General features: G+C 37.4%; 1 protein-coding gene across 1 annotated transcript; it reads right to left on the bottom strand.

Moving 5' to 3' along the window:
• Nucleotides 1-9092: 9092 nt before the first annotated feature.
• Nucleotides 9093-17207, bottom strand: LOC131778142 (uncharacterized). The gene is made up of 6 exons (XM_059094525.2): nucleotides 16939-17207; nucleotides 15610-15843; nucleotides 15233-15484; nucleotides 14811-14912; nucleotides 10347-10534; nucleotides 9093-10080 (listed from the first exon to the last, which is right to left on the bottom strand). Exons 1-6 carry the CDS (start codon nucleotides 17105-17107, stop codon nucleotides 9733-9735), a joined length of 1293 nt encoding a protein of 430 aa, XP_058950508.1. The 5' UTR covers nucleotides 17108-17207; the 3' UTR covers nucleotides 9093-9732.
• Nucleotides 17208-18478: the final 1271 nt, after the last annotated feature.

Here is an 18478-nt window from a genome sequence, read left to right as displayed (position 1 = left end):
TAACGGTCGACTGCTTCACCATTGGAAGTGATAAATGTTTGTTCATGATAATTGTGGTTCAACGTTGCAAGAAATTTTAAAAGGTGCATTTACTTCAGTGCTTTTACCACCGACTGATAATTCCACGCTCGCTTAGGCGGATGATTGAGACATAGAGAGAAGGATCGAGACTAAAAAAAATGCGTTGTGTGGAGGCTGTAGTACAGATTTCGTAACCACTGGCGGAAGTAAAAATAGATTCGATTATTGGTCACGCGACTTTTTACAACTCTGGATGAAGAAATCTAGAATTCCAAAGTTTACTTTCAAAATGGCGTAGAATTACAATCACTCATTCAAAATTACTCTTAAAATTATAGGAATATATGCATATTTTGTTTTATTAGATTTCATTTATCTCTTATCTTGTATAACTCGTATCTTTTTAGAAAAACGACAAATAAACACTCTAATATGCAAATGACCGGAGGGGACTAAAAGAGTTCAGCCAAACAATAAAAAAATGTAGATCAAATTCAGATAAATACATTAATCACCACAGACAACTATTAAACACTTCACTTATCATTAGGCTGCTGATAGTTTGGTTCGGGTCTTTCATTGGGAAATACACGACAGAGTGCGAGAAATATTGTAAGGCTCGATGGCGTGCATTCTGATGACCCAGGTTTAAAAGAGTTTTTAAACCCATGTATAAATTTAACCATATCCGGAAACTTCAAACACCTGATTTAATTCCCAATGACAAAACGTGGTAAACTTTTCTGCAAGAAAAGATAAGATCATCGTCTAATCCTTGTGTACCATCTGAATCTACCGAAAATAATTGCATTCTACGTGACTTCCGACCCGACGCTTCATCATTGCAACATACAGTAACAGATTTGCTCAATTTCCGATATTAGTCTTTTGTTTCCGCTCCATAGCAACATAAAGATTGGCGGTAATGAAATCCTCCCGTCATTCTTAGTATCTCGTGCCAACTCTTCCTTAAAAAAAGGAAAGCACTGCTTAAGCGTTTTGGTTCGACTTGCTTGAAAACACCAACGCAAACTAGGAAGAGATAGCAAGAATCGTAGTCCTCCTCTGCCTTCATACCTTCACAGTCGATCAGTTGTTCAATGCTTACGACTGGAAAATTTCATTGCCAAGTGTAGTACCCGCTGCAAAATGTCGTAGAAAATGAGAATGCTACGTGAGGCAAATCTTTACATCTCTGACGACGTAACGAAGAAAGCAAGAGACGACCGAAGGAAGATGAGAGGCATATCAACGAAATTCGATCACGAGAAGAGTCGACTTCGCCTACAATCCTTGGAATGTACCCGCGTATATTCTCTACAGAGTTAAAGATTCGCCAAAATTGAGATCTTTCTTCTTGCCAGATGAGTGAACATGTATCTGTCCTTTATTTTATTTATTTAATTTGTTAGGAAGGGTATCTTGTTTTAGGTGCTTTGATGGAGCGGCATTGTCAAGAGGCTCGCACGATCACGTAAGTACAACTGCATCTCTATACTTGGTTCAGAGGATGTATGTGAATACATGTGGATAACACATAGTAATGTGTTTACTTATTTAATTACAAATTAAACATTATCATCTCTTCAGAGATAGCAATCATAGACTGGTACAAACACATAACTTGATCAAGAAAATCAAGTGTTTGTTTGGAGGACTGTTGTTCTCTGTTTTTTCCTTGGGATACATGACGTTAAGCATACCACGTTTTGATTCTTCGATTTTTTATTTTGCAATCAGTTTAATTGCAGGCAAAATAAAAATATATTTTACTTCATGTAAATTTGCCAGTCATCCAGTACATTTTCTTTAAAAGATACATGGAGATAAGTCACATAATGTTTGCCCTTAAGGTGAGAAAAATCACGTTGTTGATTACTTTTTCGAATTTATTTTGCTGTTTAGTAAAAGGCAAAATAATGATGTATTTGAGAGTGAACTGTACTAAGTTGTTCACTGTTTTTTATTCTCGGATATCCCTAGAGTGATGTCACCTTACTTTGCTTCTTGAATGAAGGAAATCGCGTTTTTCGCGTGTGCATCGACGAGTTAAGATGCTCCTCTCGAACTCCCACTTATATCCACAACACCTTTACCTTCACCAACGATTCAGTTAGCAGCTTAGCACCATGACCATGGCGACCGTTGACCAAAGACGCCATAGCTGATTTGGGTAATGCCGCATTTGTTCTATTAAATGCCTCGGCGTTTATTAAATTTTTCGTGATTCGAGAGCGGCGTTTATTCGAGGGTGACATTTATTTAAAATCGAATTTATTTCCGGCAAACAATAGCACGCAAAAGTAAACATTTAAATTTTAAAAACAGAAGCATGTATTCATGAGAAGTATATTTTTGAGTGAGTGAGTAGCTCTGAATCAAGAATCCATTACAAAATGGTTCTTCTTGGGTGTGCTTTCAAATTTTTAGCAGCTGTTTCTTCGTGAATTCTCGAGGTACAATTGATATTTTTGGACTGCGATACGTGAGTAATGCTCCAATCAAGCAGCTCAGCGAAATATAATTACTCGAACTAGTAAATTTTTATTTCCCAGAGTCCTCTCATTAATGAATGCGATGCAATGGGCGAGAGAGTTTCCAAGCCCATGGTTGTTGTTCAAGTGACCTAAAAGGACTTTGTGTTGTCTTCGTTTCTAAGGTAATCTACGATTAGGGCGATTCCTCGGGAAAAAAGGTTATAATACAATTTTTCTAAAACTCTCCGAAAATGTTCCCTACCAATGTCTGTTTCGAAAAGTACAATTAAAAAGATTGGCGAATGTGCTTGTTTTAGAGATGTGATGGGCCAAAATTACCCATGCAGTTGCAGCTCTATGTGAGAAGGTCCTACGACCTAACTTAGTTTTGGGCTTATTTACATTGATGTTTAAAGATTTTCTAAAGTTATAACTATTAGGACTCTTAACAACTAGGGAATTTATTTCTTCTAAGTCTAGGTTATAAAATGCCTTTTGAGTAATAGTTAAAAGACGGAATTTATAAAAATAATCGAGTGACATCCACTTTACTGTTTTGAGAATATTCTCATCATTCATGTCATTCGGTAGCTTATGTATTAACCTAGCTGCTCTAATATGAATTAGTTACAATTCTTTAAAATTGGGGCTTGAGCCGTAAACAACCACCCCATAAAGAATGCTTGGAATGACTGTTTTAAAATAAATTGATTCTAAAATAGACTTTAAAAAACTTATACGTCTCAATACTTTAATTTTAGTATTAAATGATAAACAGACTGATTTAATACGTTGAGACCAAGATAGTTTTTCATCAAAGGAAACTCCGAGACAAACAGAGGAAGATTTATATTGGATAACTTTCTCACCCCACATCAAAGGTCTGATGGGACCAATGAAAGAGATTATGCTTAGGATCATTGACTCAGATTTTCCTTCATGGACAATTAATCTATTATTTAAGCACCAGGTTTGCAATTGGTCCATTCCTTCTTGTAAAACCAGACTTATCTCATCAACAGTAATTCCTATGGTATAGATTGTTGTATCATCTGCATAAATGTATATTTCCCCATTATTCAAAAAATCTAGTTGGTCATTAACATAGGTTGAAAAAAGTGTAGGGTCTAATAAAGACCCTTAGGGCACCTCAACTTTCACAGTTCTTAATTTTGAATTGATGCCATTAACCTGGACCCTTTGTGTTCGGTTGGAGATGCGGTCATTCATCCAATTTCACAAATAACCTGAAACACCAACTGCCTTCAGTTTTGCAGCAAGAATTGTGTGATCCACACAATCAAAAGCTCTGCTGAAGTAAAGGAAAATAACTCCAACCTTGTTACCATTATCCAAAGCCCTTTTCCAACTCTCGGTAAGATGCAAAAGGAGACTTTCAGTTGAATAACCTTTCCTTAAGCCCCATTGCCTGTTATTTAAGACATTATTAGATAGGGTGTGGTCATCTACAGATTTATATATCACCCTCTCAAGCAATTTCCCAGGGACACTTAGCAAAGATATAGGTCTACAATTATTTGGATCTAACTTCTTCCCTTTTTGAAGACTGCTGTAACTTGTGATTGTTTCCATTACTGAAGGAATTTACAGCTATCCCTGCTCTTAAAAATCTCAAACAAACCTTGAGCGATGGGTTCCTGGGCTAGTTTCAGATCTTTAGATTAAATCTTACCTGGGCCTAAAGCTTAATTATGATTAAGGGTTTTAAGGATATCATCTTTGACCAGATCCCAATTAAAAGAAAAGGTATCTGTAGTAGGGGTAACCCTATTGATAAAGGAGTTTGAATCTAAAGGGACTTGGACTCTTACCAAGTCTTTGATAAGATTACTAGCAACATATACAAAAAACATATTTAAAAAATTTGCTTTTGATTCATTGTCGTATTGGACCTATTTCTTCATGTCTACCTTTCTTTAGGATACGGTATGTTATTTTCCAAAAGTCTCTGGATGATTTGGACTTCTCCGTTAAATTTATCCAGTAATTAGCCTCAGCTCTCCTCAACATCTTTTTAGCACTGTTCCTTTCCAATTTATAGCGATCCCACAACTCAATATCTCCTCTGTTAGCTTGAGCAGCTTTCAAGTACTTGTAACGTTGGTTCATGGCCTTTCTAATTTCAGTGTCCATCCATGGGAGTGACTTGTCCCTAACCTTAGCTTTTCTACATTTAATATGGTTTCCTAGTATATCTTTGAACATATTTTCCCACAAATAACCACTGTCCTCTATGTCCTCAACAGTATTGATAATATGCCATGGGGCTTTATCTAGATCCCCTTTCAACTTATCAACATCTAATGACTTTTGATTCTTGACGGAGATTATTTTAGGTTTTGGTTTACTCCTTATTACAGAAAATACTGCATATACAAGATGATGATCAGAACTACCCAGGTCAATTGAGCCAGCTATATTATGGCTAGCATGTAAGTTAGGACTAACAATGATCAGATCAATCAATGACTTGGAATTCGCAGTAACTCTTGTTGGATGCTTGATAACATTTGAATACCTAAAGCTGCTAAGTATCCTCTGTAACTTTTTACCAGACAGGACAGTTCTTGTTCATTATCACTAGGCGTATTAGAGTTGAAATCTCTATGCAATATAACGTTCTTCCTCTTAACCCAGATCTTATTCAACAAACTATATAAAGCATCAAAAGAGGTTGTTGAATTGGGAGGACAATGCAGAAAGCCAAGTAAAGACGATTGAGAACGTATTGTTTACATTAAACCAAACCGCTTCCAGGCCCTGGTCAATATTCTATTTAGAATCTTCACACACGTTTAAACTTTCTTGATAGTATATTACAAGTCCTCCTCCTTTTGAACATGGTCTATCTCTCCTTGCCAGACTAAAACCTGGTACCATATGAGCGTATTGTTTGATATTTCGTCCGTTAAATGAGTTTCAGTAAACCCTCGGACATCAAAGTTAACTTCTTTAGGCAGAGAGTGGATGTCATTTAACTTGTTGAAGAGGCCATTTACATTAATATGGCCGATCTTTAAATTCTTGTTTCCCAGAGTAGTTCTTAACTCCTTGTATACATCAGTGTCTGACTCTTGGTAATTAAGGTCAAACATAGGTTCGTCAACTTTTAAATTTCTTTGTGTGTTCAATAGACAAGTAGGACATGTCATTGTAAGATTTTGAGCTCACCTTTCCACACTTTATGTGGCACCACGATTTACACTTGTCACATTCAATAGCACGATGGTTTTGGGCTACATTTCTCTTGCAAACAGAGCATTAATCCATCGAAGTGAATGGTCCAGGGTTTAAAAAAAATATCTCCACTAGATACAATGTTCCATAGCTGGAATGTTGCGTCAGCATTTGGATAATAGCTTATTTTTAAACCATGGAACCTCCTTCGATGTAGATTTGACGGCAAGCCCACCTGAAGTCGTGTAAAAAGACTCAAATAATCCTCAATGAGTGATGTCTTCTTGGTTTCGTTTAAGTCACTCGATTGAGGTTCGAACAAAACATGTTCAGATACTGTCGATAGAGCCAGCAACACCGTAATTAAATGTCCAAAGAAATTACAGAAGACGGGCGCTTTACAGAGAACCGCTATCTTGTCGGCACGCAAATTGTAGACCAAACGCTGTAAAAAGCTGTATCATACGCCCATTCTAAGCAAGGAAGGCATCTGCCTTTCAAGCTAAATGATTTCCAGAGTTAAGGGTCTGCGCGTGGACCCTGAATGCCTTGGGAGAGAACGTTCTGACGCCATGCGGCGTCGCATTTCTACTTTTTCGGGAGGGTGGTTGATGATCTTTCTCAAGCAATCTCCAATGATGAGAGATGGATTTTGTTTCGTTTTCGTATGTAACAGAAGTATGAAACTAAGTTCAAGAAGGGCAAAACTCATGACATTCATCCGTCTGTTTTGGGCTAGTATCATTACCTCTAAAGAGGGCAAAGTAAACCTTACCTTTGTTTTCGTATCAGCCAGCTTGACATTTTATACATTTAGGGTCCTCAGAACTTTTGAGGGTTCGTAGTACCGCAAATTGCTCACTGGTTAATATGCGAGACTCGCATGTAATTCAGTTTTTCTATAACACTTTCTGTTTCCATTGTCCCATGATATTACAGGGACGCGGAGGATTTTTTTTTGCGACAACGGAGCATTTACGCGACCCCCCTTAAAGTACATAGTGTTTAATTTTGATCCCCCCATAACGACGGTGGAAGATTTTAAGCCCCCCCCCCCCCGTTATTCCCTTTCCTAAAAAGCCGGTGTTATTATCTGCTTCCTAACCCACATACCGACGAGTTGAAGTTTGAAGTTTTATAATAATGTCGTTGAGCAGAAATATGAATCTGTTATTTGCGGCAAAAGTAAAGTTCTGTGGGAAAAAAATCTTCTGAGAAACGAGAAGCTGGGAGTAGGTCAAAACAGCACAAAATTCATTGCAAGCGTGGATGGTTGCAAGAAGAGCGATGACATTGTCAAGTGTGAGCCCTGCTTGGCCACTGTAAATAACACTTTGAAATTCGCAGCAGGGTTGTTATCATTCATAAACAGCGAGAGAAAAGTCCTTTAAAGAGAAGACCATACTCCAAAAACCTTTGCAAGTGAGGAGTTGAAATATATTCAGGAAGTTCAAAAACGAGTAAAGGTACTCCAATAAGAATTTCAAGAAGTTTCAAATTTCCTGATTGCAACCCTAATAAACCTAAAAAGAAGGTTTCCATCTCGCATTGGGCAAGATCAGCAATCGCGCATAAAAAAAAAGACAAAATTAAATTAAGGAGAAGCGTTTACAACAGAGGGTGTACCTGCTTCTCGAAATAACTTACCTCAAGAGAGTGTGCTGGAAATGTGTTTGATGCGATCAAAAATAACAATAGTTCTAAATTGCAACCACCAATGCTGAGTTAGCCGGGAAATTGATCAGGCGTCTTCATTTCTACCCTCTTCTACGACCGCTAGAAAAAGGCGTTTTTAATTCCAAATATGGTTCGTAATATGCGGGTCTTAGAAGCCAGTTTAAACGAAAAAAGGTCTGAAGAGCCAAGCTCGGACAAGAATTCTGCTGATAAATCGGATGAGAAGGCAATCAAGGGTTAGCAGAGTCGGGGAATTCCAAGAGTCAGTGGAGGATCAAAAGTCTATAAATGGAGGAGTCCAAGAAACTGCCAAAGACGCTTTGGGGATCGAAGCAATCACACTAAACTAGACGCTTGTTGATATATGTATACATCTCTTACTTCTGTTGTACCTGTTCGTAATGACGGTGTACCGTCGCGTTCATTTATCGAACTTTCCCATTGCAGGGATACCTCTCTAAGACTCCAGAGAATTTGTAACATGTAACTTTCTGGACATTTAAAGTACAACAATTGATTATTTCATTATATAAGATCGTGTCTGAACAAGAAACAAAACCAGAAAAAATCATCATCGATCCTACCGCTTCAAATATTTAGAAGAAGTCCCGTTCAATGGCTGGCACAAGGAAGATATTAAGAGAGAGAGGAATCTCGTGCGCGATTTTGGCATGCCGTTAGTGTAAATGTCGTGCGCGTACAAAGTCGTATCGTAGGCCTGTCGCAAGCTTCTTGCATGTGAATCGTGTAAATCGGCCTTACAGTACTATACCCCACATAGAAAACAAAGGCCCCCTAATATTAACGTATAGGGTTGCAAGACTACCAATAACCCTTCGCTGAAGCCCTCCCCCCTCCCTTATATTAAGACAAATCCTCAAAGCAAGTTGTCAGAATTAGATGATCTAATAGCTTCAGTCGGAGCCTGCTTCAGTCACTGCTCATGCTTTTTAGAAAACTCGCAATGGTCACAACCGCCCCCGCGCGCGTGAACCTAGGTCTTTCGAGAATAAGAAGAATCAGCGATACTGACTGCTTCCGAGTGTTATAAAAACCAGTACTTTAATAGGAAAAATAAAATCGTTGCTGAATCTAAAGGAAATCTAAAAATGACAATGAAAAAACTCAATGGAGAAAACATGTAGCGACTCAAGCTTTCTGGTGAGGCTAATGAGGATATGTTCAATTTTTAATCGGATGCAAAATTCAATTGGGCTGTGTTTCTAAAAGTTAATTGAGAGCACTAACGCTCGACCTATTGTATTTATTAATTTTTGTCTTGCATTATAAAGCTTTTGGTATATCTTTACATATCTTTTATGATTTTTACTTATATTACCTCCACAGGGAAACATGAAGAAAAACCTTTTTAACTGAGGAGAGACAAACAACATCCACTATCAAATTGAACCGAAAATTACAAAATTCTGGATGAACAATAGATTTAAAAGTGCCATAATATCCTTGAAATATCTACTTAACTTAATGACAGGACATGACTGAAAACGAGCAAGTCGTAGTGCCCTTTTTCCTTTTTTCAATCTGTGTATGGTTAGTGGATTGTGCTTCTTTGCGATCAAGCCCTTTTCAGCTGGTATGTCATCTAAATTTCAAAACTGATGGATAATTCAATGAGGAATGCCCTACTTCCCCTCTACATGCAATTCCTAGCAGTCAAAGAAAAGACAAAAACTCGATTTTTGTAAAGATTGGAAATTTATTTGTAGTTTGTGTAACTCGTGGACCAACCACGGGATACAGTTACAAAACGTTGTTTTGCTCGTTTTTTGTGCCATGCATTATTTCATTATAGCTCAGCTTCCAACGTGTTACAGTTTGTAACACCATGTGAAATATTATCAAAGCTCAATACAAAAGCTAAGTTTGGAGAGTACTTAGAATGATAGAGACGACAAGTCATTTGGCTTGTAAAAGACCCAATTCAAGTATGAAAAGAGGAACAGTTTCTGCCGACAAATTCTAACCTTCCTCTTGGTAAAAGGCTTGGCAACAGTGCACCCGACTGTGCAATGGATTATTTGCCTCTTCTTTTAAATAGTATTCAATCTTAAACCCGCATTCCAGGCGGATTCTGACAAAACCTATCATCAAAATGTCATCCTTAAAATCATAAAATATTATTTTTACAAAATTCAAAAAATAGATCACTTTGGAAAACAACTCTATAACTTATAATGTTGATATTTTAAATTTTATATACACCAATATGAAAAAGATATATACACCACATTTAATTACATATTATCTGGCATAATTAACAAAATACTTTACTTTACTTTACTTTACTTCACTTTCAGTGAGCGTCAACCATTAATATACCTCAATAGTATTACACAATTCACACAGAAAGAGAGTCCTTCCACGTATAACCAAGAAAATGAGGTTCCACTAAGTCACTTTCACTGTGTTGGCGGCTTGTTAATTTTCTCTTCGACAATTTATTTTCAATCGACTTTTGACAAACCCTTTGACTAACATGAGCTTTAATGGTCGACTTCTTACGACGTTCGAAGAAACAGTGCCCACAAGCCCACCAGAAATCCTCTTCGGCGCTCTTGTGTCCGTTTGCTTTACGGCGAGTGCTCCCAACCATACATCTTTTCCCAACCAACTTTAGAAGACCAGGATCCTCGGGTTGCTCCACAATATAGTGAATTGATGATTTGCTATTGTAATACTTTGAAACCTAGAAGAAGACCGTTAATCAATATTTTCTCCTCTGCAAGCAAATATTAATGGTATTGATTTAAAACACAATTCAATTAATTGAGTCAGTAGTTGAGACGAGTAGTAGGATTCGGAGCACAAGGCAATAACCATCAATGCCTTGAAGTCAGATGGAGAGGAAGAATGAAGAGAGCATGGCTCTATAGTTATGCCGCGCTGATCATAACATGTTTTGTCAAACAATGTGGACGCAAGCCAAAACACACAACGTCACTAAACACTAACCATCTTTCTATCTAAAGTGGTGTGATCTCTAAACAAAATTTTCCTGCCAGCCAAGGGTTCACAACCAGACTCGAGATCGGTCTCAAAACTGTCAGCAGGAAAGTGTCCCGATGTATTGTCGTCCTCCTTTGTAAAAGAGAAGGCGTCTAATTCTCCGCTCAAAGAACATGCCGCTTCATTTGAAAATTCTGTGGAAGGATAAAACCACTGTAAACTAAAATGACTATTTACAAATCTAATACCTCTAAAGTATTTTCAATACCAGCTCAGAAGACATATCGAAGTTAATACGATACTTCACCAGGAACCTTGGTGATAAATATATCAGATCAATTGCACACTCATGGAGATCACTGAGTACCAAGATTTTTATTTTCATTCACAGAGAGAACACCTTATGCTCATTGGAAGCTCATTACATAATTTATTACACCCATTTTGAAATCACTGATGGTCCCTGTAATCTGATTGGCACTAATTGGTGCGATTTATTCACGAATCGCACCATTTTTGCTTTAAATGGCATCTTTTTCCCAGTCAATAAGCAGGCTACACTAAAAACAAAACAACCAAACAGATTTCAAGGCTTGTTTAAAGTAACCTATCAAATTGCAGGAAAATGAAAGACAAAGAGTATCATGTGGCAAATTTTGCATCTTCTGTTTCCAAAAAACTCTTATTTTTTTTCCCCCAGAAAATGGATGAATTTAATTTCAAACCGGCTCAGTACCGCATAAATAAAATATTTGACCAAGTCCTGTCTTTGGGCGTTTTCAAAATGGATGTAATAAAGTGGGAATTGAACCTCGTGTCGTGCAATTTTCGTCTGAAATCAAACTTGTGATTTTTAAATCGAACTCGCGCTGCGCGCTTGTTCAATTTTGAAGTCATGCGTATGATTTCAGCCCTAATAATATACATGAAAAAATTACTCAGTTCTGATTGGTTAAGATAAATGCAGTTTTCAGGTAATTCAGTGCAGAAGAGGGTTAATTCAGTGCAAAAGTAATAGCAAACCAGACATTCTAATTGGTCGATAATCAAAGATACTCACAGATAGCCAATCGAATGCGAGCCTTAGATGTCGCAACAAAATTTGAAAATTTGAAAAATTGCGAGCGAAACAATGGCCGGTGTTTTGAGTAGGTTTTCTTTCGCCACCGCAGCCGAAAAACAGCTCAACGAAAACACTGCTAAAAGCACTGCTTTTTGGTTGTCGGTTTGGAAAAAGGGGTGTTTAGAGAAGGGAATTGCCAAGGAAATCAAAAATTACGAGCCGACCCGGCTTAAAACTTTGCTCGAGCGATCTTACGCCGAAATTAAAAACAAACATGGTTAAACCTCGGAAACGACGATTCCATTTCATTGAAAGTAATTCGGACACAAACCGAACAATTCCTTGAACTGTTTAGCCGGACTTTAAACTTTTTTGCGCCTTAAAGATGTGAATATATCATTGTATATTATTGTTTTTATCGTACACGGTTGTTTTGACCAAACGCACGGTTTGAATAAATTATTTTTGCACTTGATGCGCGCGCTTTGCGTCTGCTTAATTATGATAAGCTATCTCGTATTTTTTCATGTATATTATTAACACGTAATCCTTATTTATTCCAAACTGCACTCGAAATCGTGTGATTACCTATACAAATTGCACTCCACTCAGTTCAATTACCATTATTATAACCATTACAAATTCCTTCAATATAATTGGTGCATTCGCAGCTTCATTTTTCACTAATCGTTTTGTACAGTTGTAATCGGACGGTGTAATCGGACAGTTGGCTGTAATCGGACAATTGAAGCAGCCAATCATACTAAGTCCACACAGCTAATCTAACAATCGCAAAAATTATCAAAACAACCATGGCAACAACCACTTATCCAAAGAAAAACTGTGGAATCTAGGTGTATTCATTTTTTCGGAAATTGAAATGGTTATGATTAATTAGTAACAGGACTTCTTGTCGTCCAATTCTGTCTGTAATCATACTCGTGATTAACAAATCGGACTCCCGCTTTGCGGTCGTCCGATTTTGTAAATCACTTGTGTGATTACATACCGAATTGGACTCCACTCGAGCCCACTACCATTATTAAAGAAATAAAAAACACACCGAGTGCATTGTTGAGTTATATAGGCACGCGGGAATTTTTGTGAACACGAGAGAAGTGCGGAGAAGCACGAGCCTAAGGTGAGTGCTTCTCGCACTTCTCGAGTGTTCTTAAAAATTCCCAAGTGCTTATATAACTCAACAATGCTCGAGGAACAAGTTTTTTTATTTCTTTTATAAAACATATCGTAAATTGCGCGCGCTCATACCAATGACGTAGGCTGCGTGCATTATATCTCAACAGTGCACTCGTGTGACGTAAGGCACGAGCTTTATGGAAATATAATGAACTCGTTCTGACCAATCACGGCGCGCGCACTTCTTTGAGCATTTTATAAAAAAGCAAAGCTGAAAATCAAGCTGAGCAGATGATGAATTTATATGAAATTGGCGGCGCCCATGGATTCACCGAACATGCTTTTGTCCTACTGTACCTCCGCTGATACTCACAATATTTCAGTTTCGTATTCAGAGTTTGACCAAAGACCGTAATTATTGCCACCTCTGGAAACTAGATTGACAATTTTCGTTGGTTGCTTAAATTCAAGTAGTCAAATTATCAAACAATGGAAGGGCAACCTTCCCTATCACTAATTTACTTTTTTCTTTTTAATTTAAAAGTGTTAATATCGACTATCGTTGTTGAAGGAGATTATTCCAAAGTAGAAGCAATTTTTCAAATTAATTTCAATTTCTCAATTCCGATTCATCATTACCCATCCCTCACTTTCCATTTTTTCTTCAACCTTCGCCCATTCCCCATTTTTCGTATGAATGTCATGATTTATGCACGAACAGACCTGTTTGTTGGCGCACACTCACTTCCTCACTCCTACATACAAGAAAACGTAGTTGCTAGAGCACTATGCAGTGCACTAACCGCAAAAAGGTAATGAACAACGTTCAAATTCTGACACAGGGTGTCATAGAACAAAATTAAAGAAATCACAAAAAGCCAAACAGTAGCAGCTCGCACAAAGAATAATCGCAAATCAGCCTGACTTTAGTAAAGACAGTTATACCCTTGAGATCATCAAAAAGCAAAAAGCACGTTATCGATGTACCGAGCATATATTCTAACGTCTCCTGTTTCTGCAGAGTGTTTAAAAGCAAAATGTCTAAGTACCGAACACAATTCCTTACTCAGCCATCTCTCTCCTGTATCCTGTTATAAATGGATATTTTCAGGAGGAGGTTCCCCAACTTAGTTGTAAAGCTTGGTAGCCAGGGACTTCAGAAGGGTGTACCGCAAATGGATTTTTGTTCGTTCATTTCTGTTTTATGTTTTGGTATGTGTTTTTCGTTCTTTTTTCCGATTTTTCTTTCTTCTACCAGTTTTCTTGATACTTAGCCTGACGTTTAAAATTTGAAACAAAAAGGCAACATGGAAACTACGAAAACGAAAAGAATAACAGGATGGAGAGAAAACGAAATAAGAAAGGAGGTTTAAGAGGATATTCATAAAAATTACAATTTCCTCGATTGTGACTGGTTGAAAAAAACTCCTATTTCACACTACTTCACTAACTAAGTTGTTATCGGACAGTTTGCATAATAAATATCAAGAAAAGTAGCTGAAAACAATTATTTCACCACAAGGGAACAAATTCATTACGTGTGGAGCTTCTCATAGTTCCTTATCATTTCCACCAATGCTTTTAATTCATACAAATGACATCACTTCAGCTGGTAAACCATAATTCGCACTGTTCTACATGACACCAGTACATTCCGTAAAAAATTTAAATCTTATACAGTTACTTCAAACAACTAACAACCACTTAAGTAGCTCGTCTTCATGGTTTTAGGCTAAAGGGTTATTACTTAAAGTAACCAAAAATAAACAAATGAATGAAACATCAAAATAGAAGACATATGATAAATAAGGTGAGGCATTGTTAGTTTATAGGAGTATTGATTGATGAAAATTAAACTTGGATGACAACACGTCTAGTAACCTCAAGAATTCTCAAGAACATTTGGCCATTACTTGTTCACAAATGCTATTAATAGCTCATAACTATTATACTTAATATATCTTTACAACACACAAGAAGATAAGAGCAAAATAAAAAAGGTCATTGCTTTTTTTAAAAGCTAATTAAAGTCCATGTTACACATTTACCCCTGGATTGTGCTTCTGATCATCAACAACAGAAAAATAAGACTTTGCACATGCCCATACCACACACTTAGGAGCACCCATAAAGAACCATTGTTACGTAGCAAAAATGTGTTATGGTTCTATCTTATATCTGCATAGTTTGAACGATTTCCTTACACTTACACTTTTATAAAGGAAGATAACCACTTGCATACACAAACAAAAAAATAACATTTAACCAACCTTGTTTTATTCCACTAAAGGGTCTATCAGGAACATCTCTGCTGTCACTTGGCCAACCGAATTTTCGAAATAACCTTTGTACATTTCCACAGCTGGGCAAATCTACAAGAGAAATTGTTGGTTATTAGTACCTAAAAAAGCTCGTAGGATATTCGAAGTTGATATGACGGACGTCCAACGAAAATTTAATCAATCTCCACTTCCTTTTGGCAAATGATTACCTTCTTTTAGTTTAAAAGTTTATGCAAATAGAACCGAGTACCAATGCTCCATTTTCAACTAAAACGTTGAGTTGAACCTTGAAACCATTTCTTAATATTTGGCCTGCATTTTGCCTGCGCAACAACAATCTTATTTCATCAGACAAGAGTCAGTTCGCCTTTCATCTTCCTTGCATTCATTAATGATAAAAAAATACCAACCTCCTTTCCCTTTTATCTTGTAACTTGCTTTGGTTGTAACTCTGAATGGCTCTGACTTAACTGTTCCTTTCAAGTCTGAACCAAACTCCATTTCTATCATCATTTCCCATTTGTTCCTTTCAATGACTTCTGCTTTCTCTAGCCAGTAGACTGGATCACCTCCCTGTGTCTTGTACACCGACCCAAGGTCTACTACAACGACTCGGAATCTGGCCTCACTCTGAACAACTTTTACATCAAGTTCCACTGGACCTACAAAAACAAATATATCAAATATCTCAAAATGCCGTCTTTTAAGTAGAGCACAGCGTGTCAAATGATGCTGATAAAAAATAACAAAGGCACCTAAAGAAAGTATAAAAATATGCATAGAATACCAATTGTATCATGAGTCCTCATCGCAGCCTCGTGACACCTTTGAGTGTAAGCTCGAATACTGGAGATTTCATCAGATGCTTGGACAATCACAGTTACTTCTGCGTCGTCCAAGCGATATTCAAATCCTTCTTTAGTTTTCTTCGTCTTTTTGTCGTAGACATCTTTGAGACCCACGATCTGAACTTCTACTTCAACTTCGCAAGCCCTCTTCGGGACACAATTTGTCTCGTTCTCTGCAAAATTTCAAGTTATCATCGCAATTGAGATACGTTCGACCGACGAAATTTACTTACTTGTTTTTGCATTATACCCCATTCACACCAAAGCTAAAACATGCTACAAAACTGTTTTGTGCGACCCGTTTTGAAAGTGCTTTCTTTATAAAATTCTTAAACTTAAGTCGATAAGGACAATAAACCGTTGGCCTCTTCTTGAGCATATTATCTGTATTGGTTAGCTGAGGACGTATAAGAACCTACGCACGTCTAGCACACACTAGGGAACGTGGCTCCCAGTATTGTAGTCTGGCCTTGTTCCCGAAAAGTTGGACGTACATGCAAAAATCGCTTTTCAAACTTGTATAAAAATTGCTTAAACTTAAGTCGATAAGGACAATAAACCGTCGGCCCCTTCTCGAGCATATTATCTGTATTGGTTGGCTGAGTACGTATAAGAACCTACACACATTTAATAAACATTACGAACGTGGTTTCCGGTATTGTGATCTGGCCTTGTTTCCAAAAAGTTGGGGGTACATGCAAAAATCTCCTTTCAAACAAAAATTGTAGACTGCTTATTGAGCCTTGCCAAAGTTGTTGTAAAGTGCATTAGAGCACATTTACATGGAGAATACACGATATAAAAGCCGCATCATCATCAAGTTTTGTCGACTTCGAATTTAGCATGATAAAAATACACGTAAGTCAGTTTAGTTAAATCTTAACCAAAATTTTTAATTTTCTTCCGCTGATCTTCATTCATTTAAGCCTACTTTTCCTTAACGTGCTCCGCTGGTGTGAATGGGGCCTAAGACAGCTCACGTTAGCCTGAGATGGCGCCTGTTTGCAACTTAGATTAGTATTATGTAAATTTAAGACGTATCTGATCAGTTAGCAGAGTGTTGTTTGAGATCCGAATTTAAGCTTTTGACTTCTCAAAAAAAAGCCAATTTAGCAAAAAATCAGGAAGCAGAATATAAAAGGAGAGAAACTAAAGGCGGATGGCTTAACCGTGTAGATCGATCATTCCTTAAACCGCCTGCCGGTGATGAACAATGCCTTCGATACCCACGCATACAATTGCAACACCCAAATAAAGTTTCTGCTCACCTAATAATTCGTCCCCAGCTTCACGAAACAGGGAGCTTATGCTGTAAAGTTCTTCGACTGTAACTGACTCTGAGTTATGACTCACAGGAGGGAATCCCAGTTCAGACTGGATAAATTCGTCAATATCGCTGAGTCTTTCCTCCAAGGTTGTATCGATCTTCCGATCCATTTGGCAAAACTGAATGCTCTGTTGTTCTTGCAATACAGTGGTGATACGATTTAAAACTAAATTCTACTGAACTTCCCGTAGAAATTTTTAAGTAAGGCTCCCAGACAGAGGAAGTCACGCTTATCCAATAGTAAACATGCTTTACTTCCGATTCGAGGGGGGGGCGGGTATTTATGTTTCAATTAGCCTCTTACGCAAACTTTGTTGCGGCGGAAGAAAGCAAAACTCACCGGCGATTTACACGACAAAACTAGATGCGTGCATACGGTCATAAACACTTTTTCAAGTTACGAGAGTTACATTTTACGACTTTTAAGCTACGGTGCAGGACTGTGATGTTTGTGTTTTTCACACGCAGCGAAGAGAAATTCAAACAAACTGTTGAATGAAATATTCAAATATGCATTCTGTGTAACGAAAATGTGTTCACAGCAACGCGCATTTAAAATGAGTCTTACACGCAAAGAAAGAAAAAAAAATGGCAAGAACCGAGGAGTTACAGTCTAACACCTTCAATCTGTTGAGTTCATAAAGACACTTCGGAGGACCTATGAAATAACACTGCCAAGCGTTTGAAAATATCGTTAAGGAGACCGTTTAGAAGGGTATTATAATATTATTGTTGTATAGTCGGAACTGAGATTCTATTATCATCTTTGTCAAAATGAATTTCAAACTCCTTCTTCTTTGCTTTCGTCTATTAGATCTCCAGATCATATAGCAGGAACTCTTAAGTATAAAACTGGTATTCTGAACGACAGTTTCATCTATTTCAGGAAATGTTTATTGCGAAATGTTACATTCACATGATTCTTGTTTTGAAAGCCTTGACCCGCGATTGTGCAATCACAGAGAGGAAGTTAAGTAGTCACGCGACACTTCGGCCGGTAACAGTAAACGTTGTCACGATAGTACTTTGCTGAGTAACCTACACTACTGCAATTAATTTCTCTCGTAGATGTCACTGGAAATTTAGCGCGGCCTTCTTTTAAGACATGCATAAAGATAGCAAGAAAATCAATTACCAATTTAGCTTAAAAGCCGATTTGTCTTAATGAAAAGATGGAACCACAACTCGGAAAATATGAATCAATATCTACATATCGAGCGATGCCTCGATCAAAAAACCGCCAAACGACTAAGAAAATAAACATTGTCTGTGCACCAAAACCGATTATCATTGTGATATCGTTTAGGTGTGTCTGTTCTATTCTCGTTTCCTAATCCACAAGACGCCAAAACGCTATTGATGTGTCAAATTTCATTTAATTTTACTTTCTCAATTATCACCACTCAACTAATATTTCCTTTAAAGCCCTAGATAACCATCGATCTTTTGAGTGTTACACGATATGATTTTCCATAAACGAA

The sequence above is a fragment of the Pocillopora verrucosa genome, chromosome 4 (assembly GCF_036669915.1).
Source record: "Pocillopora verrucosa isolate sample1 chromosome 4, ASM3666991v2, whole genome shotgun sequence".
NCBI lineage: Eukaryota > Metazoa > Cnidaria > Anthozoa > Scleractinia > Pocilloporidae > Pocillopora > Pocillopora verrucosa.
Note: the sequence above shows the minus strand (reverse complement) of the source record. Positions and strands in the feature narration are given on the sequence as shown.

Coding starts and splice junctions, on each gene's coding strand:
- LOC131778142 (XM_059094525.2), bottom strand. CDS start 17,107: ATGGATCGGAAGATCGATACAACCTTGGAGGAAAGACTCAGCGATATT. Junction 15,844..16,938: donor AGCTGGGGACGAATTATTAG/GTGAGCAGAAAC, acceptor GAAATTTTGCAG/AGAACGAGACAAATTGTGTC. Junction 15,485..15,609: donor GAGGACTCATGATACAATTG/GTATTCTATGCA, acceptor TTGTTTTTGTAG/GTCCAGTGGAACTTGATGTA.